Source organism: Phascolarctos cinereus, unplaced genomic scaffold (genome assembly GCF_003287225.1).
Source record: "Phascolarctos cinereus isolate Bilbo 61053 unplaced genomic scaffold, phaCin_HiC Scaffold_2;HRSCAF=192, whole genome shotgun sequence".
Lineage (NCBI taxonomy): Eukaryota > Metazoa > Chordata > Mammalia > Diprotodontia > Phascolarctidae > Phascolarctos > Phascolarctos cinereus.
This window is the reverse complement of record NW_027555625.1, coordinates 373,359,105-373,386,017: the sequence shown is the minus strand read 5'-3', so window position 1 is coordinate 373,386,017 and position 26,913 is coordinate 373,359,105. Positions and strand designations below refer to the sequence as shown.

Here is a 26,913-nt window from a genome sequence, read left to right as displayed (position 1 = left end):
ATTTTGCCTCTCAAAGAAATGGAAAGCATGGAAGAACAATAAAAATGAGAACTTAAACATACAGAAGAGAACATTCACACTGATGATAAATGTGGCACAAAATAAGTATGTAGGTGTTTTTTTAAAAAAAGAGATGTGATGGAAACTAGCCAAAGAAAGAATTCCGCAGAAATGTGTAACCATTTTCATGCTGTTCTAAGTAAAACACAAATGAATACATTGACCCACGAATGTGAACAAGGAGAGGAGAACATGAAGGAGGAGGACATGGAAGAGGAAAAAAGAGCATTTATGAAATCTCATCAGGTTACTTAAGAAGTGGAAAGCCTAATTTGAAGAGAGAAAAATAAAAAATTTAAAGTGAGAAGACTGAGTTCACAAGAATTGTGGAATGTTTTGGAGGACATAGCAATTTGTGCCTAAACAAATATAAAAATGCACAATGCATAGTCACCCACCTTTCCCGAGCTATCCAAGACAGCCTCTTGCTTCTGGCCTCTTTCCCCAGAAACAGGACACGGAGGGAGGTTAGGGCTGAAGGCCATGAGGTCGGTCTTGGCCGCCCCTTCTCCAGAGCAAACCTGCCGCCGCTGCTGAGAATAAGACCAACTCCCCATTTCACTTGAGCACACTAGTGTAGGCTTGCCAGGCCCATGCGAGGCCTGTGGAGGGGCAGAGCACCGAAGTGCCACATACAACAGTAGACTCAGCACCAACAGGCTGGACACTGAGCAGATGGCGATGATCAAATAGACATTCACATCCACCAGAGCTGTGTCTTTTCCCACGCCAGACTTTGCCGAGATCCGGGAAGCCCCTGAAAAAGTCTTTGCAGGCTGTCCATTCTCCACCATTGATACGCACACAGTGGCTGTGGTAGACAGGGCAGGTTCTCCATGATCTTTCACCAGCACCAGCAGCGTCTGCCTCGGTCCATCAGATTCCTCCAGAGCCCGTGTTAGGCTGATCTCACCAGTGTACAGTCCCACGCGAAAAGGGCCGCGACCAACGCCCGACTCGGGCTGCAACTCATAAGACAGCCACGCATTGTAACCAGAATCCGCGTCAACTGCCCGGATCTTGGCCACCACGTGGCCCGCTGTCACCGACTGCGATACCAGCTCGGTTACTGGGACCCCACCTGCTCCGGACCCTGAGTGAGGGGGAAGAACCACGGGAGAGTTGTCGTTTTCATCGAGAACAAATACCTGCAGGCTCACGTTGCTGCCCAGAGGAGGGAAGCCTGCGTCCCGGGCGCTCACCTGGAACTGCAGCAGCTCCAGCTCCTCGTGGTCCAAGGACTGCAAGGCGTACACTTTCCCGCTCTCCGAGTGCACAGACACGTAGCTCGACAGCGGACGCTCCCCAACCCGCCGCTCCACCAGGGAGTAAGACACCAGCGCGTTCTCTTGAGCATCCGGGTCAGACGCGGACACTGTGAAGATGTGACTGCCGGGTGGGTTGTTCTCCTTCACAAACACAGTGTACACAGGCTGCTCGAACGTTGGCGCGTTATCGTTCACGTCTCCGATGGCCACAGACACGCTGGCAGTGGCCCAAAGAGCTGGCTTCCCGCCGTCCCTCGCAGTCACCACAAGCTCATAGGCCGGCACTTTCTCGCGGTCCACAGAACCCTCCAGCACCAGCGAGTAGTAATTTCTGAAGGTGGACACCAGCGTGAAGGGCCCAGGGGGTGACAGTGAGCAACTCACCTGCCCGTTGGCGCCAGAGTCTCGGTCAGAAACGCGGATTGAAGCAATGACTGTACCAGGAGGGGCATCTTCTCTGACTGGCAGCGACAAAGACGTTACTGCGATAATAGGGATGTTATCATTGGCGTCCAGGACTTCTACCAGGACCGTGCAATGACCAATCATTGAAGGAGTCCCTTTGTCTATCGCATCGACTCGAATTTCATAGGAATTAACATCTTCAAAATCCAGATGCCCTTGAATTGAAATTTCTCCTGTATCTGGATTTATATGAAACTTATCTTTAATCATAGGTGGAGAGAGAATATTGAAAGAATATAAAATCTCCCTATTGATGCCCTCGTCAGCATCAGAGGCATTCAATCTGACCACTAAGGTTCCGTGGGCTGCATTTTCTGATATCTTCACTTCGTATTCGGATCGTTCAAAAGTGGGGGCGTTATCGTTCACATCCAGGACCGTGATGAGCAGCTGCACTGTGCCCGTGAGCTCAGGTTTGCCCCCATCTGTGGCTGTCAGCAATAAGTGATGCTCAGGAACTTCCTCTCTGTCCAGGGTTTTTTTCAACACTAGCTCAACTAATTTACTTTGGTCATTCTTTGATTTTACTTCCAGAATAAAGTAATCATTGCTGCTGAGCCGATAAGTAAGTAAGGCATTAGATCCGATATCTGGATCAGAGGCTCCCTCTACAGGAAACCTTGAGTCTGGCAACCTGAATTCGGGAATAAACAGCTTCTGTTCTTTCACTGGGAATATGGGTGGGTTGTCGTTGATGTCCTTGATCTCCACCTCTACATGGAAAACCTGCAGTGGCTTCTCTACGATCACCTCCAGGTGGATGCTACAAACAGGGCTGCGACCGCACAGCTCCTCGCGGTCGATCCGAGAATTCACAAACAAAATGCCATTCTGCACATTTACCTCCAAGTAGTCCCTGCTGCCCTTGGACACCACCCGGAACAATCTCAACACCAGCTCCCCGACCTCCAGACCCAAATCCTGCGCGATTCGCCCCACAAACGTACCGTGTTTCGCTTCTTCCGGCACCGAGTAATGGACCTGGCCGCTCCCCACTTCCCAGGATGCGTAGAGCAGAAATAAGAGCAGCGACTGCTGGGCTCCCAAGACGCCTCCCCAGGAAAACAACATCGTAAACACTCTTTGCTTTAGGCCAAAGGCTAGCTCAAATATTGGAATGAGGGTAAATATGGGTGTTCGTTTCCTCCAGTCTTATTCTGCAGCATCCGCCATTGCTTTGCATCATTTAAGACAAAACAGAGCCTCTTTCCAAGACCCAAAAGGTAGTGTTTAGCGATATTCCGTGGTCGACAGCGACATCATGTGGCTCCTAACCGTAAGTCTTTATGGCGTAAAAAAGCAGTTCATATATTGCCCAGCATTTAATTGTATTTGAAGAACTTTGTTTTTAATTTTTCTAGTTTTGCGAGTTACCGTAGAAGGGAGCTGCAATTTTCTTCGTCAGAAAAAAAGGATACTTGTATTGTGACTGTTTCTGTTGCTTAGCTATGAAGGAAATGGTGCTTTGGTTCTTTTATATTTTTGATTTGGTTTTAAATTTTCAGAAAGAAGTTAATGTAATAAGAAAAGAAAATTAGTTCAGTACTTCCTGTTGTAGAGGTGGACATTTTGCACCTATTAGGACACCAAACAGGAACTCTAGAAGAGTACTGGATGGGAGAGACAGAAGAGTCGGAAGATTTGTGTCTGATTCCTGAAGGCTACTTACTGTGGCCTTGGGCAAATCACTTACCCTCTCAGAGTCCGTTTCTTCACATGTTAATTGGAGATAATAATGCTAGTCGGGCCAGAAAATCACTTTGTAAACTGTAAAGTAGTATAGGGATGTGAATATTATTATCTTGCATCTTAAAATATTTAGGATGCATTTTTAAATAGTGAATAAATACCAAATTCCAATGTGTGCCAGGCACTATACAAAGCACTTAGGATACAAAGAAAGAGAAAACACAGCCCTTATTCTCAAAGAACACACAGTCTGTTGGTGGAGACAACATGCCAACAACCATTTATGAATAGTTTATATTCAAGATAAATTGGAAATTATCAACAAAAGGAAGGCACTGGAATTAAGGAAGATTTGAAAAGGTTTCTTGTAAAAGTTGGGATTTGGGGTAGAACCTACAGGAAACTAAAGAATCCATGAGGTGAAGATAAGTAGGGAGAACATTCCATGTTGTAGGACAACCAGAGGAAATGTCCAGAGTCAAGAGATGGAGTGTGATGTTAAAGGAACAACAAGGTGGCCGATGTCATTGGACTGCTGCGTATTTGGATGAGAGGGAATTTGAATGGTTATGTAAGGTGTAATATGACTAGAAAAGTAGAGGGCCAACTTATCAAGGGCTTTGTGTGCTTAAAAGAGGATATTATACTCAATCCTGGAGTTGATAGTGAACCACTGGAGTTTCCCCTAAGAGTGGCATGGTCAGACCTACACTTAAGGAAGATCACTTTGCCAGCTGAGTGGAGGATGCTACAAAGACTTGTGGCAGGAAGGCCTATCAATAAGACTATTGCAATTGTCCAGGCAGGAGATGATGAAGGCCTGCACCAGGATGATTGGAAGTGTCAAAGAAGAAAGGCACATTCAAGAGATGTTAGGAAGACCAAATCAACAGCCCTCAGCAAAAAAAATGGATATTGGTAGTGAAAGAATGTGCAGTCAAGGATGACATCTAGGTTGAAAGACTGAGGGACTGGGAGAATGGTGGTAACCTCAACAGTAATAGGTAAGACAGGAAGAGAGAAGGGTTTGTGGGGAAAGATAAATACCAATGAGGAACATATCCCAGGAGTCAACCTTTGAGTCAGAAAAATCTGGATTCAAGTCATACATCTGATACATACTCACTGGGTCTAACAGCTGCGGCTGTAACTTAAACTCACAGTGCTCCCAGGCAACTCTTTAAAGATCCTTAGCTGCAGAACAAATGCTGATCTGCATAACAGAATGCCTTATCTCACTGGAAGTTTCCTACCGCACTTATATTAACAGGTTGCAATTCTTGTTTAAAAAAAATTACAAGGGCAGCTAGGTTGCACAGTGGATAGAGCACCGACCCTGAAGTCAGGAGGACTTGAGTTCAAATCCGGCCTCAGACCAAACACGTGACAAGTACTAGCTGTGTGACCCTAGGCAAGTCACTTAGCCCCAATTGCCTAAAAAAAATTAAAGTAAAATAAAAAATTACTTTTTAATTGTTATTCACACAATCTCCAACATCTCTTAGGTTTTTTTCTTTTCCTAATACATTTCATTTAATAATACAAGAAATTAATTTGATTATTTTTCATTAGCAATTCTCCTTGACCTCCCTGTAATATTGAATAGAAAAACTTCATTCCATAAAGAATGCCCTTTCCCCTTTATTTCTGCATACATAAATCCTATTCATTCTTCAAGTTCTAGTTCAAATGTCACCTCCTCTGAATTCTTATAGCACATTATGCTTCTTTTCAGTCATTTATTTCATAGTTCTTTTGCATAGTTATTTATGAGCCTTAACTGAATTATTAGTCTAATTCTTCCTTAATGTCACCTAGTTTGTCAGCTATTTTTGTATGCTTGTCTGTGTTTAGCATATAACCTTTTTTTATAGCAGACACTCACAAAATACTTTAGTATACTTGATGTATGATAATAATTCTTATTCTCCTTTATTGGCCTAGGGGGGGAAAGTAGTTTTTAAAAGTCCTTAGACAATGCTAGTTTGTTTATGGGTGATCTAGACAATGTGCTGAGGATCACCCAAAGAGCAAAACCCAGTCCTCTACTGGTGAAAATCCTATTGCTTTTTGATACTCTTTACAAGAAAAGCAACTAGGTCTTGTGTCCTTAGTTCAGTTTCCTAGGTCCCTAAAAGACTTTTTAATAGGTGTGGCTCTAATGAATGAAATCCCTTTGTTTTTTAATTTTTCAATAATTCATTGAAGCTAGCTTTTTTCCCCCTTCAATCCCTCATCATCTCCATTACTGAAATGGTCCTTGTTTACCATGATATTATGATTAAATTACTACTTTCCTTATGAATACATTAAAAGTTCAACTAAAATTTCTTATGTGAAAGAAATTAGTTACAGGAGTGTCGTATCATCTCCCATAAAATTTTAGTGCTTTCTCCCTTATTTCAAAGCCCCACGGCTTTATTCCTTTTAAAGAAAGAAAAATGTAAAGTGAATATTGAAAACTAAAAAAAATAAATTTTAAAAAAGAAAGAAAAGCATAACTATTAATGAAATAGATTTAGTGACCCTTGCTTCTATGAGCTGCCAATTTTAACAAATAATATTTCTGATATGATGTCATGAGTACAATTACATATTGCAGATTCTAAATCTCAGAGACTCAAATGTAATGTTCTCATAAAATTCCTAGAATTGTCCAACACATTGGCAGTTGATAAAAAAAATCCCTATACCTTCAATATCCTTAATATTAATAAGCATCAACATTTCTTCCATCCAAATAAGGAACCTTAGGGTATTAGAGAGACCTGGGGAGAGTTGAGACATGCAACACATGAGAAATGAAAATAATGATCCTGACCAATCATTAGATGTTTATTGACAGTCTAGTCTGTGCTCAGCACAAGAAGAAATGTGCCTGATCTGGCAAAATGACCGATATCCCTTAACCATCATGGAGATAATATCTGAATTAGTTCTTTTCTTAAAAGGAGATTTGATATCAACAAAAGAATTCTCTTAAAACCAATAAGATTTTCTATTTTTTTCCTAACAGTAATATTACTAAATGTCTTCTTATGAAATTTGTGCTTTCTGACCAAATTATGAAAAATGAGAGAGAGAGAGAGAGAGAGAGAGAGAGAGAGAGAGAGAGAGAGAGAGAGAGAGAGAGAGAATCAAGGAAAGAATAATGAATAATTTCAATTATAGAAAATAAAGAAGCAGGTGCACAAATGAAACCAATTCAGCTACAAGTAAAAGGAAAGGAGGAACCTGGGGGAAATTTTTTACAGGATTTTTCTCTCATAAAGACCTCATTTTGCAAATATATAGGGAACTGTGTCAAATTTGTAAAAAATAAGAGCCATTCTCCAATTGATAAATGGTCAAAGGAACAAGTAGTCTACAATAAGAAGAAACCAAAGTATTAATAGTCACATTAAAAATGCTCTAAACCCTTATTGATAAGGGAAATTCAAGTTAAATCAACTCTGAGGTACCAACTCACATCTATCAGATTGGCTAATATCACAGAAAATGAAAATGAGAAATGCTGGAGGACATGTGGAAAAATAGGTACACTAGTGCACTGTTGGTGGAGTTATGGACTGGTCCAGCCATTTGGGGGAAACAATTTGGAACTATGACCAAAGGACTATAAAACTATGCATACCCTTTCACACTCAGAAATACCACAACTAGGTCTATATCCCAAAGAGATCAAAGAAAAAGGAAAAAAGACCTATATTTATAGCAGCTCTTTTTGTAGTCTAAAGGAATTGGAAACTGGGGGGTTGCCCTTCAATTAGAAAATGGCTTAACAAATTATGGTATATGAATGTGATGGAGTACTATTTGTTGTAAAATGAAGGGAATAGTTTTAGAAAAACTGGGAAGGCTGGTGTGAAATGATGTTAGGTGAAGTGAACAAAACAAAGAGGAAAATTAATACAATAACAACCATATTGTAAAGATTATCAACTTTGAAAGACTCTATAACTCTGGTTAACACAATGACCAACCACAATTCAAAGGGCTGCTAGATGGTGCAACCAATGAATAGAGTGTCAGGCCTGAAATCAAGAAGACCCAAGTTCAGGTCTGGCCTCAGGCATTTACTAACTGTGTGACCCGGGGCAAGTCACTTGACCCTGTTTACCTCAGTTTCCTCATCTGTACACTGAGCTGAAGAAGGAAATGGCAAACCACTCAAGTATCTTTGCCAAGAAAAGCTCAAATGGTATCATGAAGAGTCAGATATGACTGAACAACAACAATGTGATGAAATATGCTAGCCATTTCCAGAGAGAGAGCTGATGGACTCAGTGTAGAATGAAGCATGTTTTCTTCTCTTTCTATTTCTATTTTAATGGACATGGCTAATGAGGGAATTTGTTTTGCATGATTTTACATATTTTAATAGGTTTAGTTTTTCTTGCTTTCTCAATGGTTCAGGAAAGGGAAGAAGGGAAGAAAAGAATTTAAAAATTAAATTTAAGAAAAATAAGCAATAGCAATGTCTATGATTATATACCCAAAATATTGGAAGAGAAGCAGATATATTTCTCTTAACCTAGATGTGACTTACTCAAGACCTAGAGTGTTAAATAAGGAAGTTGGACAACCTCAATATTCTTCAGTGTTTTTTAGTTACATAGTAAGCGATTAACAAATACTTGATCGATTTGGGGAAAAGATGTAGTTATCTATAATACAATTTGAGAAAGCTTGCCTATTCAATTCATGATGGCTGGTTTTAATAAATGCATATGTGAAAATTTTGCAGAAATTAGAAAGTATACAAATGAGTTGATAAGCATTTGGTATCTTCCTCTCTTTCAGATATCTGGAGATTCAATTCCTCAACAGCCTCAAAATGCATTAAAAAAAACTTTGGTCTAGGGCAGCTAGGTGGCACAGTGTATAGGTCCAGTGGACCTGAGTTCAAATCTGGCCTTGGACCAAACATTTGACACTTACTGCCTGTGAGACCCTGGGCAAGTCACTTAACCCCAATTGCCTAAAAAAAATTGGTCTCGTTCAATTATTCCTTTCTTTGTCTTTTTTAATATCATTTCTACTTCTTTATGCTACAATACATCAAGGACTTCGATATTAGAATACAAATGTGCTCATTACACTGTCCTTGATGAAGAAAAGAGAGTTATAGAATTCTGTCGATAATGATTACTTTTTATGACTTTTTTGCACTCTTGGTTTCATTCTTAAATGCCATTCTGATTATTTGGCCTAGTTGAGTCTGTCACCAATCTTTCTGTAAAGTTCTTTAGTCTACTGCTTTTCACTGTTTTATGATTTAATACAGGACATCAATTGCACAATCTTCTTATACAGGTATATCCTTCTTATACAAAGAAGCTTAAATGCTAAGCCTGTGTTGATCTAGTCTATCACATCCTATCATATAATATCATATCACATCATAATTCAAAGAGAGAAAGTGCCTCTTTGATCTGAGGCACTTTCTGGGCTATTTTGATCTCATCATTACGTCACTGATTTGCATCAGTAAAAGTCCTTAGAAAACAAACATCAGTAATCGAAATGGTGCTGTAGAATATTCTCCAGATAGTTATAATGTTTTATCCTAAATACCTCTAATAGTTGTATCAAACTGAATGAGGATTTTTCAACCTCTTCACAACCAAGAGAACTACTGGTTACATCTTAACTACTAAAGCTCTTCATGGATCAGTTCCCTCAAAGGCATGGGAATTCTAGGACATCTCTTAATATCAGGGTTCTTAAAGAAGATTGTATTATGTAGAACTTAATATTTCAAAAAGAAATTCATTATTTCATCACCAAGTGTTCTATCAATGAATGTAAATTGAAAATTTCACCTGACAATTTTTCATGAGCTGATGTCACCAAATATCCCATCACCTGGAGATCAACACTCTGGGGCTTAGCTTCTCTGAACTTGCCTAACAGTAAAAATGCAGGATTTCATGTGCCAGAATAGAAGTTTTTTGAGAGTTTGGCTCTGTTGATGTGGCCTTCACGATATTCAAGGTCACCATCTTGCCATGGTGAAGCCTTAGAGCGGGGCTTTGGTAGGTTCATGTACCCATTAGGCAGACAGTAAATAATAACTGAATGATAACATTTAATAACTTTGAAACATAGTTTGTTCCACTGAAAATATGACATGTCACCAAGAGTTTAGGACCCCAAAAGAGTCCAAACTCAAACATTAAGATGGATCTGTGATCTCATAAACAACAGAGAAGCCTATCAATGCCAACCAATCTTCTGCAATAGAATCCCTTTCTACACAAGTTAGTCACAAGGGGTCCACCCAAGACGTTGGAGGCCTTTTTTGATTTCTCCCAACAGTTAAAGCATATCAGTGGAGCACTCTCACTATCCACCTGTCACCTATTTCTCTTGTAACATGACAAGTATATTTTCTCTTTATGTCATAAAATTCATTGAAGAAATCCTTTAATCTTCTTCAGAAGGCATCACTGGTTATGTTTTACAGTGCTCACACCCATATAATTCACCTTTCCATTACTCTCTGTGTGATGTTTACCTTTGCTTCTTGAGAGGCAGTGGCATTCTTGGTTTCACTTTTATTCAGTAACAACAGTAAAAATGTTTGTTTGGAAAAGACAGGTCTTTCTTATAGCAAATTTGGTATCACTACGTGCTTTGCAGTTTTCCAGAAGAAATACAGGAGTCTCCTCCTTTTCACTTCTAGGACCTGAAATCATTGTCCATCTATATTTTCATCCCATATTCATTATAAATTTCTTTTCCTACCTGTTAAAATGCAGTTGATTTCATAATTTTGTGATGCCCATTGGTGTTGCCTGTGTCCAGTGCCTATCAGTCCTTTTTGAAAGAAAGTATTCAAGATCTAGCTGCTGTATAATCTACAAGCCTTTGGTCTCTCTCTCTTTGTCTTGACCACATTTTCACATTATTCTACCATGCATGTATGTTTATGGATATGAATAAATTCAAAGTCCACAACAACTATTGCATTTACTGACACATTGTGGCAATCACTATAGCAAACTTCACTTTACACATTTGTAAAATTGGGATAATGATTGCACTTACCTCAGAGGATTGTTGTGAGGATCAAATTCCATAACACACAAAATGTTTTGCATTTAAATGCAAAATATAAATTATATATATACATATATATATATAAGTTAAAATTATATATAAATGCTAGCTAGGTATAGTATACATGATTAATTATATGCTTTATAGAGCATTATTCACGGTGGCTATGCAGGGTTATTAACATAAAGGAACTAGGTAGCTTTAAAGACTATTATCCAAATATTGATTTTACCTGTCAAAGAAATGGAAAGCATTGAAGAACAATAAAAATGAGAGCTTAAACATATAGAAGATAACATTCACACTGATGACAAATGTGGCACAAAATAATTATGTAGGGTTTTTTAAGAGATGTAATGGAAACTAGCCAAAGAAAGAATTCTGCAGAAATGTGTAACCATTTTCATGCTGTTCTAAGTAAAACACAAATGAATACATTGACCCATGAATGTGAACAAGGAGGAGGAGAACGTGAAGGAAGAAGACATGGAAGAGGAAAAAAGAGCATTTATGAAATCTCATCAGGTTACTTAAGAAATGGAAAGCCTAATATGAAGAGAGAAAAATAAAAATTTTAGAGTGAGAAGACTGAGTTCACAAGAATTGTGGAATATTTTGGGGAAAACAGAAATTTGCACCTAAACAAAAATAAAAGTGTACAATCCATGGTGACCCACCTTTCCCGAGCTATCCAAGACAGCCTCTTGCTTCTGGCCTCTTTCCCCAGAAACAGGACACGGAGGGAGGTTAGGGCTGAAGGCCATGAGGTCGGTCTTGGCCGCCCCTTCTCCAGAGCAAACCTGCCGCCGCTGCTGAGAATAAGACCAACTCCCCATTTCACTTGAGCACACTAGTGTAGGCTTGCCAGGCCCATGCGAGGCCTGTGGAGGGGCAGAGCACCGAAGTGCCACATACAACAGTAGACTCAGCACCAACAGGCTGGACACTGAGCAGATGGCGATGATCAAATAGACATTCACATCCACCAGAGCTGTGTCTTTTCCCACGCCAGACTTTGCCGAGATCCGGGAAGCCCCTGAAAAAGTCTTTGCAGGCTGTCCATTCTCCACCATTGATACGCACACAGTGGCTGTGGTAGACAGGGCAGGTTCTCCATGATCTTTCACCAGCACCAGCAGCGTCTGCCTCGGTCCATCAGATTCCTCCAGAGCCCGTGTTAGGCTGATCTCACCAGTGTACAGTCCCACGCGAAAAGGGCCGCGACCAACGCCCGACTCGGGCTGCAACTCATAAGACAGCCACGCATTGTAACCAGAATCCGCGTCAACTGCCCGGATCTTGGCCACCACGTGGCCCGCTGTCACCGACTGCGATACCAGCTCGGTTACTGGGACCCCACCTGCTCCGGACCCTGAGTGAGGGGGAAGAACCACGGGAGAGTTGTCGTTTTCATCGAGAACAAATACCTGCAGGCTCACGTTGCTGCCCAGAGGAGGGAAGCCTGCGTCCCGGGCGCTCACCTGGAACTGCAGCAGCTCCAGCTCCTCATGGTCTAAGGGCTGCAAGGCGTACACTTTCCCGCTCTCCGAGTGCACAGACACGTAGCTCGACAGCGGACGCTCCCCAACCCGCCGCTCCACCAGGGAGTAAGACACCAGCGCGTTCTCTTGAGCATCCGGGTCAGACGCGGACACTGTGAAGATGTGACTGCCGGGTGGGTTGTTCTCCTTCACAAACACAGTGTACACGGGTTGCTCGAACGTTGGCGCGTTATCGTTCACGTCTCCGATGACTACAGACACGCTGGCAGTGGCCCAAAGAGCTGGCTTCCCGCCGTCCCTCGCAGTCACCACAAGCTCATAGGCCGGCACTCTCTCGCGGTCCACAGAACCCTCCAGCACCAGCGAGTAGTAATTTCTGAAGGTGGACACCAGCGTGAAGGGCCCAGGGGGTGACAGCGAGCAACTCACCTGCCCGTTGACTCCAGAGTCTCGGTCAGACACGCTGATTAAGGCAATGACTGTACCAGAGGGTGCATCTTCTCTGACTGGCAGTGACAAAGATGTCACTGCGACATCTGGGATGTTGTCATTGTCGTCCAGGACTTCTACCAGGACCATACAATGACCAATCATTGGGGGATTCCCTTTGTCTGTCGCGTCAATTCGAATTTCATAGGAATTAACATCTTCAAAATCCAGATGTCCTTGAATTAAAATTTCTCCTGTATCTGGATTTATATGAAACTTATCTTTAATCACAGGTGGAGTGAGACTATTGAAAAAGTATAAAATCTCCCTATTGGTGCCCTCATCCGCATCGGAGGCATTCAGTCTGATCACTAAAGTTCCGTGGGCTGCATTTTCTAATATCTTCACTTCGTATTCGGATCGTTCAAAAGTGGGGGCGTTATCGTTCACATCCAGGACCGTGATGAGCAGCTGCACTGTGCCCGTGAGTTCAGGTTTGCCCCCATCTGTGGCTGTCAGTATTAAGTGATGCTCTGCAACTTCCTCTCTGTCTAGTGGTTTTTTTAGTACTAGTTCGACCAATTTATTTTGGTCATTCTTTGATTTTACTTCTAGAATAAAGTAATGGTTGGTGCTGAGCCTGTAAGTAAGCAAGGCATTAGAGCCAATATCTGGGTCAGAGGCTCCCTCTACAGGAAACCTTGAGTCCGGCAACCTGGATTCGGAAATAAACAGCTTTTGTTCCTTCACAGGGAACAAGGGTGGGTTGTCATTAATATCTTTGATATCCACCTCTACATGGAAAACCTGTAGCGGCTTCTCCACAATCACCTCCAGCTGGATGCTACAAACAGGGCTGCGGACGCACAGCTCCTCCCGGTCGATCCGAGAATTCACAAACAAAATGCCGTTCTGCACATTTACCTCCAGGTAGTCCCGGCGACCCTTGGACACCACCCGGAACAGCCTCGACACCAGCTCCCCGACCTCCAGACCCAGGTCCTGCGCGATTCGCCCCACAAACGTACCGTGTTTCGCTTCTTCCGGCACCGAATAAAGTACCTGGCCGCTCCCCACCTCCCAGGATGTGTGGAGCAGAAATAAAAGCAGCAACTGCTGGGCTCCCAAGATGCTTCCCCAGGAAAACAACATCGTAAACACTCTTTGCTTTATGCCAAAGGCTAGCTCAAATATTGGAATAAGGGTAAATATGGGTGTTCGTTTCCTCCAGTCTTATTCTGCAGCATCCGCCATTGCTTTTCATCATATAAGACAAAACAGAGACCCAAAAGATAGTGTTTAGCGATATTCCGTGGTCGACAGCGACATCATGTGGCTCTACAGCGTAAGTCACTTATTTTCTTTATAGTGTAAAAAAGCAGCTTATATACTGTCCAGCATCCAACTGTGTTTCATAAATTTTTTTTTATTTTTCGAGTTTTGCGAGCTCCTTCAGCAGAGAACTAAAGTGTTCTTCGTCTTAGAAAAAGGGATACTTGCTTCTGCTGATTATCTATGAAGGAAATGGTGCTTTGGTTCTTTTATGTCTTTCAATTGGTTTTGAATTTTGAAAAAGAAGTTAATGTAATAAGGAAAGAAAATTAGCTCAGTACTTCCTATTGTAGAGGTGGCCATTTTGTATCTATTAGAACACTAAACAAGAACTCTAGAAGAGTAATGGACGGGAGAGACCGAAGAGTCACAAGGCTTGGGTCTGATACCTGAAGGCTACTCACTGTAGCCTTGGGCAAATCACTTACCCTATCAGAGTCTGTTTCTTCACATGTTAATTGGAGACAACAATGTTAGTTGAGCCAGGAAATCACTTTGTAAACTTTAAAGTAGTATAGGAATCTGAATAATGTAATCTTGCATTTTAAAATATTTATGATGTATTTTTAAGTAGTCAGTCAATAAATATTAAGCGCCACTGTGTAACAGGCACTATGCTAAGCATTTAGGATGCAGAGAAAGAGAAAATACAGCCCCTGCTCTCAAGGTGCACAAGTCTATTGTAGGAGACAATATGCCAGCAACTACTTAAAAACAGTTGTTATTCAAGATAAATTAGAAATAATCAACAAAGTGAAGGCACTAGAATTAAGAAAGGTTTCTTGTAAAAGTTTCAATTTTAAGTAGGACCTACAGGAAGCTAGAGAATCCAACAGGTGGAGATGAGTAGAAAGAACATTCCACATTTGCAGGACTATCAGAGAAAATGCCTAGAGCCAAGAAATGGAGTGTGTTGTTTGAGGAACAGCAAGGAGGCCAATGTCACTGGATTTCAGAGTATTTATGTGGGAGGGACATTCAAGGGTTATCTGAGATGTAAGATGACTAGAAAAGTAGAGGGACAATTTGCCAAAGGCTTTGTATTCTAAACAGAGGATTGTACTCAACTTTATACTCAATTCTGAAGGTGATAATGAATCACTGGAGTTTCCTAAGGGTTGGCAATATCACACCTACATTTAAGGAAGACCACTTTGCCAGCTGAGTAGAGGATGAGTAGAAAATATTGTGTCAGGAAGACTTATCCAGTAGACTATAGCAATTGTCCTGGTGTGAAGTGATGAGGTCCTGCACTAGGGTGCTTGTGTCATGTCATTTACTATGAAATTTTAGAGCTTTCTCCCTTTTTTCAAATCCCCCCACACCCTTACTGCTTCTAAAGAAAGAAGAAAAACCTAATTATAGGGGAATTAGACTTAGTGATTACTGCTTCTATGACTGCCAATCTTAATGAATTGTATTTCTGGTGTTTTCATAAAGTTAACAGTTGTCATCTTGTCAGTTGATAAAGAAAATCCCTATACCTTCAATATCCTCAGTATTATTATGCATCAGTATTTCTTCCATCCAAATAAGAAAACTTAAGGAACTAGAGAGACCTGGGGAAAGTTGAGAGACATGCAACACATGAGAAAGGCAAATAACAATTCTGACCAATCATTAGAAGCTTATTAAGAGTCTAGTCTGTGCTCAGCACAAGAAGAAATGTGCCTGATCTGGCAAAATGGCCAATATTCCTTGACCATCATGGAGACAATATATATGAATTAATTATTTTTTTAAAAGGAGAGAGATTAAGTATCAATTTAAATGTAACTATTTAAACAAAATGATTGTCCTAAAAGCAATAAGATTTTCTTTTTTTTTTTTTTTGCTGATTTTCTGGATTCACTGGACCCTATTGTCTTCCTTCTATAGTCTTTCTTTTGGTAATAATCCTATGGGTTCAATGTTCTGAATGCATTTGACTCCCAAATCTACAATCCACCTATGATGACTCTCCTGAGTTCCAGCCCTACATTTTTTTTTGGCTAGGCAATGGGGTTAAGTGACTTGCCCAGGGTCACACAGCTAGTAAGTATTATGTGTCTGAGGCCGAATTTGAACTCGGGTCTTCCTGAATCCAGGGCCGGTGCTCTATCCACTGTGCCACCTGGCTGCCCAGCCCTACATTTTTAAGTGACTGTTTAATGTCTTCCATCTGTAGTTTTGGCAGAATATGAAGGACATCCTAAAAACCTTTTACTCTATTGTGGATGGAAAAGAAGGATCAAAGAATGAATTATAGCATTTCTCACAACAGATTTGACAATGATAACACATGATTTCAGAAAAGCAGAAGTAATCAACCCTTAACTTTCCTTCAGTTTTCTCTACCAACAAGAATGAGATTTGGACTGGAAAGGACAGCATGAAAAATGGTTAACAGGGAGTGAAAATTGAAGATAAGGAAATAATAAGAAACCATCTAAATGCAAATGATCAATTCAAGTCACCTGGCCTTTGTGAACGGAATCTCATGCTATTGAAAGAATTGACAATTTTTATTATGGAGGTACTGGCAGTAATTTTTGGAAGATCATAAAGAATGAAAGATATATCACAGAATTGTAGAGTATTGCCCTTATTTTTAAAACATGGCAATAGAACGAAGTCTTCAAAACATAAGCTGGTGAACATGACTTCAATGCCTGATAAGAATTTAGAGCATATTATTAAGAAAATGCTTAGTCTGTATCTAGAAATGAAAGTGGCAATTACTTAGATCCATAATGATTTACAGACTAATTCATATCCATTTTTGATAGGGTTATTAGACTTTAAGATAGGATAATTGGATAGACATAGTTTGGCTAGATTACTGTAAAGCATTTGACAAAGTTTCTCATGCTATCCCAACTGACAAGATGGAATAATGTGGGCAAGTTAATAGTATAGTTGGGTGAATTCAGAATTGGCTACATGACTAGATGTTAACAATAGTCATTAATGGTTTGGTGTCATTTTGGACTTATGTCTCTGGTGGGGAGCTTCAGGGACCTATTCTTGGTTCTAACATTTTCATCAGCGACTAAAATGACATACTTATCAGATTTTCAGAAGACATAAATCTGAATGAATAGCTAATGCACTGTATGAGAATGTGTAGATCCAAGCAGATATCTACAGGATAGGAAAATAGAGTGAATTAGTTAGATGACATTTAATAGAGGTTATTGAACAGCTCTACATTTGGATTTTTAAAATTGGCTTTACAAAAATAGGACATCAACAGAAACAGTTTTCATGAACAAGATATCTGGCAATTCTGGTCAACTTCAAAGAGATGAGTCAACAATGCAGTATGAGAGTGAATAAAGTTAATTAAATTGTAGGCTGCATTCAGAAAATTAGTGTCAATAACACTGAAGGTCCATACTTTCCTCTTTGGTTAGAGAACATCTGAAATATGGTCTTCAGCTCCCAAGGCCATATTTTAGGAAGCATACTAATAAACCAGAAAGCATCCAGAGGAAGGTAACCACCATTGTTAATGGGCTGTAAACTGCAATTGAAGGATTGTTTTCATGAACTAAAAAGAGAAGAGAAAACTTAAGGAAAAACATGAAATCTATCTTTAAGCATCTGAAGGACTGCCATGGTGAAAAGGGATAAGATTTCTTGGCCTCATAGGCAGTTCCAGAAATAGAAGCAATAGGTGGAAACTACTGAGAGGAATGTTTATACTTTTTGTAAGGAAAATCTTCCTAAAAATTCCAGCTACACAGAAATGGAATAGACTGTCTGGGGAGGTAGTGGGTTTCCCTTCACTCAAGATACAAAAGTAAAGGGTGGGTGGCCACCTTTCTTGATGTTGTTGTAGAAAGGATTATTGGTGAGATTCAGGTGAGAACTGAAGTCGTACTCCAGGAACAGGAAAAGATAGAATGATTTTATTGTGAAACATTTTCAACAATAAAATATTTTTAAAACAGCAAGATTTTTCTGAATAGTATTTGTTAAAGGGATTGCCAAAAAGGCAATGTCCTCCAGATGCTTCTGTTTTCTGAAGACATCCTGCTGATTGATTCTGAAGCCCCAGAAAGAATACAGGACCCTCAACACCATCTACAGCCACCCTAAAGATATTAGCCTAACAGTCCACAAAGGAAAAATGAAACAATCAAAGCCATCCTAGACAGGCAGTTTAACTAAGAGCCTTCTGTATTAATCAGTTTTGTGAGAACTATAGATGGACAATGAGCTGAGATTATGAGTTGAGACCAGGATTAAATAGAAATAATAGAATAGAAAGATGAGATGAGTTGTATTTGTGAAATTGCATGATTCCAAACTGCTCCCCAACACAAAAACCCATTCTTTTAACACCAACATATGACAAGTGATGCTGTAAATCAGTAAACACTACAATCTCTGAAAAATAAAAATTGCCCATTTCCCAAAGAGCAATAGCAAGATGTACAATGGACATCAACAGGTTACATATTCCTTCCGTGCAAATTAAGTGTTGATACAGGTATCCACCAGAAAATATATTAGTGGAAAAACTGACTGGCAATTCAAGTCAACACGTATTTAGTAAGTGCTTGCTATATGCCAAACATTGTGCTAAGCGCTTAGACTACAAATACAAGAAGACAGTCCCTGCTCTCAAGGCACTTACATCCTAATAGGGGAAGACAACACATAAAAGGAAGCTGAAAAGCCTTTGGGGTTGAGTGGGGAAAGGAGTTAAAGTACTCCAGACCAAGGCAGAAATATATTTATATGTTAAGGCTGAGAGATAATTGGTAGAGAACCCAAATTCTATACTGGTACTCACAAAATGTAAAGACTTAGATAAATGACTTCCGCATGTTGAGTATAGATTCTCCTTGGAGGATTTGTGGGAGGATATAAATAAGCAATGCAAAGTATGAGGTACGGATGGATTGTAAAATATAGCACTGAAGGGAATACACAGATTGATGTAATCATGTTGTCGAAGGGTAGTTCCTAGAGGAAGGTGCAAAATTTTTAAAACCATAGTTTATAGAAGGGGAATTTTTACTTCTGGTATGCATCAATACATCTTTTCATGGAAAAACGAAGTCAGCACTTCAAAGCACTAAAACTTTCCCCAACAGCAGAACTTGAGTATTGCTCATTGTCATTCAAATATCACTTACATCTTTAAGAAATCCCCACGTCACAAAGGGAAATTTAATGTAACATTAGGTGTTTGTGAAATGGAGAATGAAACTTGGGGGGGGGAGATAGAAAATATTTGTGGGAATTTTTCAAACTTTTTAAAAATTGCTAATTAAGACTATCTCAGATGTAGGAATCAAAAATTACCTTCCCAGGTTCTGAAACCATCTCCTGCTGCTGACCTCTGTCCCCCAAACAAGGAGGGAAGTTGGGGCTGAAGGCCATTAGGTCCCTCTTAGTGGCCCCTTCTCCAGAGCAAATCTTCGGCTGCCGCTGCTGAGAATAAGATAAGCTCCCCACGTTGCTGGAACACACTACTGTAGGCTTTCTTGGACAGTAGAGGCTCTCCAGAGGCGCAGTGCACCGCATTGCTGCATAGAACAGCAAACTCAGCACCAGCAAACTGGAAACCGAGCAGATAGCTACGATCAGATACACGTTAATATCCACCAGCGGTGCCTCTTCCCTAAGCCCCTCTTTCACTTTTGCATGGCCTGCACTAAACGTCTTCAGGGTTTGTCCGCTTGCCACCAGGGATACCATCATAGTAGCTGTGGCAGACAGCACGGGGTCCCCGTGATCCTTCACTAACACCAGCAGCGTCTGTTTCGGCCCATCAAACTCCTCCAAGGACCGAGTCGTGCTTATTTCGCCAGTGTACAGACCCACGCGAAAAGGACTGCGCCCAACGCCCACCTCCGACAGGAGCTCGTAGGACAACCACGCGTTGTAGCCAGAATCTGCATCCACAGCCCGAATCTTCGCCACCACATGGCCTGCAGCCACCGACTGCGACACCAGTTCAGTCACTGGGCTAACGCCAGCGTGAGGTGGCAGCACTACAGGCGGATTGTCGTTCTCGTCCAGCACGAACACCTGCAGGCTCACGTTACTGCTCAGAGGAGGGAAGCCTGCGTCGCGGGCGCTCACTTGGAACTGCAGCAGCTCCAGCTCCTCATGATCCAGGGGCTGCAAGGCGTACACTTTCCCGCTCTCTGAGTGCACAGACACGTAGCTCGACAGCGGACGCTCGCCTACCCTGCGTTCTACTAGAGAGTAAGACACCAGCGCGTTCTCCTGCGCATCCGGATCGGAGGCCGACACAGTGAAGATGTAACAGCCGGGGGAGTTGTTCTCCTTCACGAACACAGTATACACAGGCCGCTCGAAAGTAGGTGCGTTGTCGTTCACATCACCGATGTCCACTGACACGCTGGCCGTGGCCCACAGAACTGGCGTCCCGCCATCCCTGGCTGTCACCACCAGCTTATAGGCAGGCACAGTCTCGCGGTCCACCTGACTCTCCAGGACCAGCGAGTAGTAATTCCTGAAAGTGGACACCAGCGTGAAGGGCCCAGGAGGCGACAGTGAGCAAGTCACCTGCCCATTGGCGCCAGAGTCTCTGTCGGACACACTAATGAGGGCGATAACAGTGCCTGGAGGAGCATCTTCTCTGACAGGAAGTGATAGTGATGTCACCGCAACTTCAGGGGCATTATCGTTGATATCCATAATTTCGACCAGGACTGTACAATGACCAACCATGCGAGGAGTCCCCTTATCAGTCGCTTCTACCTGGAATTCAAATAATTTTGTTTCTTCGAAATCTATATTTCCCTTTATCTTGACCTCACCATTGACTTGGTCTATGTGGAACTTGTTCTGTACTTTAGGGGAAACATCACTAGTGAAAGAATAAATAATTTCCCCGTTTAATCCTTCATCCAAATCCGAAGCATTCATTTTCATCACTAATGTCTCATTCGGTAAATTTTCGAATATTCTCACCTTATAAACTGTCCTCTCAAACTCTGGGGTATTGTCATTCACATCCAGCACTGTGATCAGCAATTGAATGGTACCAGTGAGCTCAGGTTTTCCTCCGTCAGTGGCAGTCAGTAATAAATGATGTTCAGTGGTTTCCTCTCTATCTAGAGCTTTCTTCAAAACAAGCTTAAGGGAATTCATTTTCTCATCCTTTTTCTTTACATCCAAAGCGAAATATTCATTAGGACTGAGGCTATAGGTCAGCAAAGCATTCTCTCCAATGTCCGCATCCAATGCGCCCTCTAGTGGGAACCTAGATTCTAATGGGCTGGATTCAGAAATAAACAGATTCTTTTGTCTTAAGGAAAACACAGGAGGGTTGTCATTAATGTCTTTGATCTCCACCTCTACATGGAAAACCTGCAGCGGTTTCTCCACAATCACCTCCAGGTGGATGCTACAAACAGGGCTGCGGACGCACAGCTCCTCCCGGTCGATCCGAGAATTCACAAACAAAATGCCGTTCTGCACATTTACCTCCAGGTAGTCCCGGCGACCCTTGGACACCACCCGGAACAGCCTCGACACCAGCTCCCCGACCTCCAGACCCAGGTCCTGCGCGATTCGCCCCACAAACGTACCGTGTTTCGCTTCCTCCAGCACGGAGTAATGGACCTGGCCGCTCCCCACCTCCCAGGCTGTGTGGAGAATAAAAGAGAGGAGCAGCTGCCGGGAACCCAGGAGGCCTCTAGACCTAGCAACCATCTCAAATCCTTTTTTCTGCCCTTGGACCAACGGCCTGTCTCCCACAGATGCTTACGATTACTTACGATTCCTTAAATCTAAATCTGACAGTCCCTGGTTTTCAGCTTTTCTGAGGTGGCGAGAAAAAGGAGTGGCTGTCTTCCCAGTCAGAAAAATCAGTGTTTTCCTGTGTCTAGAAAGATTCTTGGTGTACAGCGACACTTTGTGGATTAGTATGTAAGTGAGATCTAATTCTTTATTTTCATTCTCCTCTATAAGTAAAAAAAAATTAACATCTTACTAAAAACAACATTGAAAAGTAATGCAACCAGCCATTTTTACCTAGGAAATTAACTTCAAGGAAAAAAAATCCATTTCAATTTTTCAATCTTTCCCTCTAGATTTTCATCAACATTCCTTGTTCATTCATTCCTCTAATATAGTCACAGTTAATGTATACTTCACTCTACCAGTTACTTTCTAGTTTTCCAATTGTCTTTCCCTGTAATGTGTTGAATTATCTTATGTAGCCCTGGTAAAGCTTTCTCAAAGTTACTGAAGCCCATATTACGCCAATATATTCTGGGAAAAGCTACATATTTATTTACTGAGTAAATATTCAGTTGTATTTATTAGCTAGCTATTGTAACCTCTAATTAAGGTGTCAAAAAAATTTCTTCATTTTCAAGACAATAGATTTTTTTTGAGGCCAGGGTTCCTCTGAGATAGTGTTTGTTACATTTTTTTTAAAGGGCCAATATTGAGATCACAGGATTTAGCACTGGACAGTACTACTTAGCTTAGCCTCATCCCTTACCTTACAGGTTCTGAAGTGCCAAAGAAGCTAAGACTTCCCATTATCACAAAGACAATAAATGGAAGAGCAAGGATTTGAATTCAAATTCAGGGCACTTCTCACTATATCACTACAAGAGGTGGCAGTAGGACTAGAAAGAAAGAGACTGTTATAAAAGATGTTGGGGATGAATTATCAACAGAATTCAGTAACTAATGAGATATGAGAGATAATTTAGAGGGAAGAATAAGAAATAACTCCATGGATTTGAGGCTAAGTGAATGATGATGTTTCAAAAAGATAATCTGGAAGAGAAAGTAGTGAGGATGGAAGTCAAAAATTAAACATTCAGTCTGGGACACATTAAGTTCAAAGTTGCAGGTGAAATATCCAGGTGGAGATGTCATGTCATATAAGGAAATAAAATTCTGAAGCTCAGAAGAGAGATCAAGGCTGAAAAAACAGATCTGAGAATCATCTGCATGGTGATGAGATGACCAGTGAGAAAGTAGAAACAGGAAAGAGAAAAGAGGATGTCCAAAGACAGATTCTTGGAAAATGCCCATGCTATAGGGACAGGAAAATAATTGGTTTCCAATGGACAAAAAGAGAAAAAAGAAAACAATTGTTTTTCTCATTATCTTTTCTTAGAGAAAATGTGGTTCATAAAGAAAAAGAACTTAAGAATGGTGCCTCTTCAAGTATGTTGGAGGGTGGGGGAAGTTGATACTTGACCAGTTGAAACCTCCCTATGTACAAACTGATGAAATCTCATTAAGGGGGCTGGTACCAGAGAGCTGAGGTGCTAATATTTAAATCAAGTGAAAAGACAGGTCCTATCCTTTTATGAAGCATGGAGAAGTTTCTCTGAAGGAATTTGAGAGGAAGCTTGTTACTGAGTGGCATAAGATTGTCCATGCCTTTTAAAATCTAAGTTTGTCAACACTAGTAAGATTCAATGCAGATAGTAAGAGGGAGGGGATTTCTCTGTCATCATTAGCCATGGTATCTTGCAACAGAGTTACTCACCCAGTAAGAAAAACAGCATTTAGCAAAGATTAGTAATGTAGGGGAAGTAGGAAACAGATTCAAAGAATAGGCTTCGTGGCAACAAGGAAGAAGAGAATCAATCATGGATGCAAGGAACAATTAGTATTGTCAGTTGAACTTCCAAGAAGAATCAAGTGAATCAAGCTGAATAATCCACACAGTAGAGATCCTTTGGGGTGGGAGAATGGGAGGAAGCTGAGCATATTACTAGAAGAGAAATGACATCAAGATCCAGCAGAATGATAATTAGGAATTACTTTGGATGCATGGGTTTCCTATATGTGTGCCCCACTAAAAAAAAATGTACTCCACTATTTCTACACATATTGTCTATATTTGTGGTAGAGTGTGTCTCACGTTGGGGGAGAGGAGTGATGTGTAGTTTCTGTTCCTATGCTGACACCTTGGTAAATGCCTTATTTTGAGCCAATTGTACCTACTGGCTGGCTATTAAAGGTGATTGCACCAGAGAAGGCTCATAAACTATTGTTTTAAGAGTATGGAGCCACAGGGTACCTTTGACCCCGAGGTAACTGTCACCCGTCAAGGAGGTCCAATCTGTGAATGAGAGTTAAGGGAATGGGACAGTGTAGGCCCCAGAGGGAGTGCTACAAAAGTAATTAAAACTTTTAAAAAATACATAAAAGGATTATGTACTTGACTTCCACTTGTCTTTTCAATTTTGCTCTTCAACAAAGCTCCATTTATCACTAATAAGCAACTTATTTCATTAATCTGAAATTTACCTTTTAGATATTTGTGTGGATGTGCATTTTTGTTATTTTCTATCATTTAATATAAAATATCTTATAAAAAATATTTCAGATTGATGATCCAGAGGTTAAGGATAACAAATGTTTAAACTTACAACCCTTTTGAAACGTCTAGGAATAGGCAGAATTTCCTACTTACAAAACTGAGAGAAAGACATGAAGGGTAGTTTGCATTCAAATATAAAAGAATCCTTTGGTTCATAGAATATCCCAAATTATAGATATATGTACATGACTTAGAAACCTATAAGACTCTCTTTTCATTAGCTGTTAGAACCATTAGAAACTAAGGAAGTTTCTTTGACACATCAACCATATGGTCACAGGAATCCATATAAAAAGATAAAGAATATCCTCAAAAGTTTTGTCATGTAATTTCAGCCTTTTGTTACACTGATTCCAAGACTAAAGTGAAAGATAACTTCTGCATAAGCCCACAAACTTTTGTCATTCAGAACACATGGGAAGAATCAACATTTACTCTTCAATACTTCAAGAATCTTTGACTTTATCTGTGTGGATATTTCCTCCACCTATGCAGGTCATAGCCCCTCATTCCTAATAGATGGTTTTATGAGCAGCTTAGACTCCTTTCAAAGTTATCACTTAGTGGCAAAACCTCTAGTGATAATTTTCTTCAGGTTTAGATAGGCTTGCCCATTCTTGAAAAAAAAAAACAGAAAATCCATCTATTGGCCTATACTTGAGACTTTTCCTGCTTGGGATGACCTCTTAGAACTTTCATCCTACTCAACTGGTCCTTGGGAAGTCAGTTCATTTCAAAAAATAACTAGAATTACAGAAAGTGACAAACATACATGGGCACCGCACAAGATCCCAAAGGGTTGGGCTAAATCTTGAAATATAATTAGAAAACAATGCAAGCCAGTATGGTGTAATATGCTAAACTAAGTAAAACCAAATGAAAAGAAAATGTTACTACGTACTGTGTTATGGATGATCATGAAGGGGGAAGAGATAAATATGGCTGACATCACCAAGGAAAACTCAATAGAAATAAGATTGTAGATATATCTTGAAGAGTTGGTAAAAGTTGGATTGGAATAGAGTAGGAAAGAGAACTCCAGGAAAGAGAAAGTATGTTTTCTTTTCACTGCTGGAGGAAATGAATATGAACCTTCAAAAGGACAGTGAGGATCCTAAGATTCTTAGAACAGTGTCAAATTACTGAGGGGTGTTTTTGCTTAATAATTTATTTTCCTTTGTTACAAAGGAAATTGAGGAGGAAGGAGTATATTCAGAAGTGATGGTTATGTAAACACTAAATACACGAGTAAACCTTTTTTCAAAAGTTGAATGATTAATGTTATCAGAAGTTGTCAGGAGGTTAACAAGAATAAGGACAAGGGAACCATTCGTATACATATTGATACTCAAAGGTGATGATAAAGAACTGTGATATACAAAAGATAAGCCTGTTTTTTGGTTGTTGTTGTTCCATAAAAGTAATAAACAAGGTATGTTTTAATTGCATGAAGATGTGGAATTTGAGACTTATATTGTTCATGGACTTATATGTGATGAACTACATGGAATAATCTGTTGCTTGTCAAAACATTTATAGATACATATGTCACAGCAGTATTGAGAATGAACACTAAGTCATAAATCTCTCATGAAAATATTTAGCACGTATATTTATAGAAATAAAGATCCTTCAATTCATTGAAGTAAGAGCCGACATATGTTACAAAATGCATCATCCTGGAGTGGAAATTGTTTTAGTATTCTGCTGTTAGAGGTGTTTTTAAAATGTTATTTTTCTCAATTACACATAAAACAATTTTAACATTCTTTTTAAAATTTTGAGTTCCAAGTTTTCTCCCTCCCTCCTTCCTCTCTCCCTGCCTTGAGAAGAATTTGATATAGACTATTCATGTGAAGTCATACAAAATATATTTCCATATTAGCCATGTCACCAACTTCCTCTTAAAAGGAACAAAAATTCCTTTAAAAAAATTCAACTATAAACTATTGCTAAAGTTTTCTTCCAGTTGTAGTAATGATGATTTTAAGATGTTTGAATAAGCGGTTCAAAAGACATGGAATTCTACATTTATTTAAATAATAACAGTTAACATATATGTGCCAGGTACTGTGCTAAGCAAAATAGCCCTGGAAAGATGGTGCTACTATTATCTTCATTTTACAGGTGAGGGAACTGAGGCAAACAGCAGGAATTTTTGCCCAGAGTAACATAGCTAGTAAGTGTCTGAGCCTGGATTTGAACTCAAGTCTTCCTAATTCCAGGCCCTGCCCTCCGTCCACTGTGACACCTAGCTACCCTAAATAAAATAAAAATAAAAGCTAGCTATGATATATTAGGATGATATTAGTAGGGGGAAAAGTATGTAATAGTGAATTAACTAAATGAACAAGAATCACACATTTTCAAAATATTAAGAGAATTATAGCTCTCCACAAAATGCAATTCCATCATAGAGAGCTACATGGAAAAAAAAATTGACAGGGTAGAGTTGACATTTTGCGCACTAGCAGAAAATAGACAACACGGATTTGCAAAGGAATTTTTCAATAACAAAACTCTCTATATAAAAAGATTATTTATTCTGCTTCCACTACTGATATAGATCAAACATGTGAGATCAACTTGCCATTCCTTTGAAAAGTTCCTTTTTTTAGCAACTGTAGAGCTTTCAAATTTAAATTTTGTTCTTAAAAAGACATCAATTTCAAATTTTGTTCTTTTCTTGATAGTATAGAGTACCACTCTGGCTATTGTACCTCAAAAAACATATAACTGAATTTTTCAAGGTATCACAATAACAGCAGAGAAAAAT

The 26,913-nt window shown here is 40.2% G+C and overlaps 1 protein-coding gene and 2 pseudogenes across 1 annotated transcript; all 3 read right to left on the bottom strand.

Annotated features, from left to right (window-relative positions):
* Window positions 1-419: 419 nt before the first annotated feature.
* On the bottom strand, window positions 420-2,958 carry LOC144455710 (protocadherin alpha-8-like). Its single transcript, XM_078149193.1, has one exon. It carries the CDS (start codon window positions 2,862-2,864, stop codon window positions 420-422), a length of 2,445 nt encoding a protein of 814 aa, XP_078005319.1. The 5' UTR covers window positions 2,865-2,958.
* An 8,227-nt stretch (window positions 2,959-11,185) lies between these two features.
* On the bottom strand, window positions 11,186-13,711 carry LOC110220828 (protocadherin alpha-8 pseudogene; annotated as a pseudogene).
* Window positions 13,712-19,084: 5,373 nt separating this feature from the next.
* On the bottom strand, window positions 19,085-21,712 carry LOC110220829 (protocadherin alpha-3 pseudogene; annotated as a pseudogene).
* Between the last annotated feature and the right edge of the window lie 5,201 nt (window positions 21,713-26,913).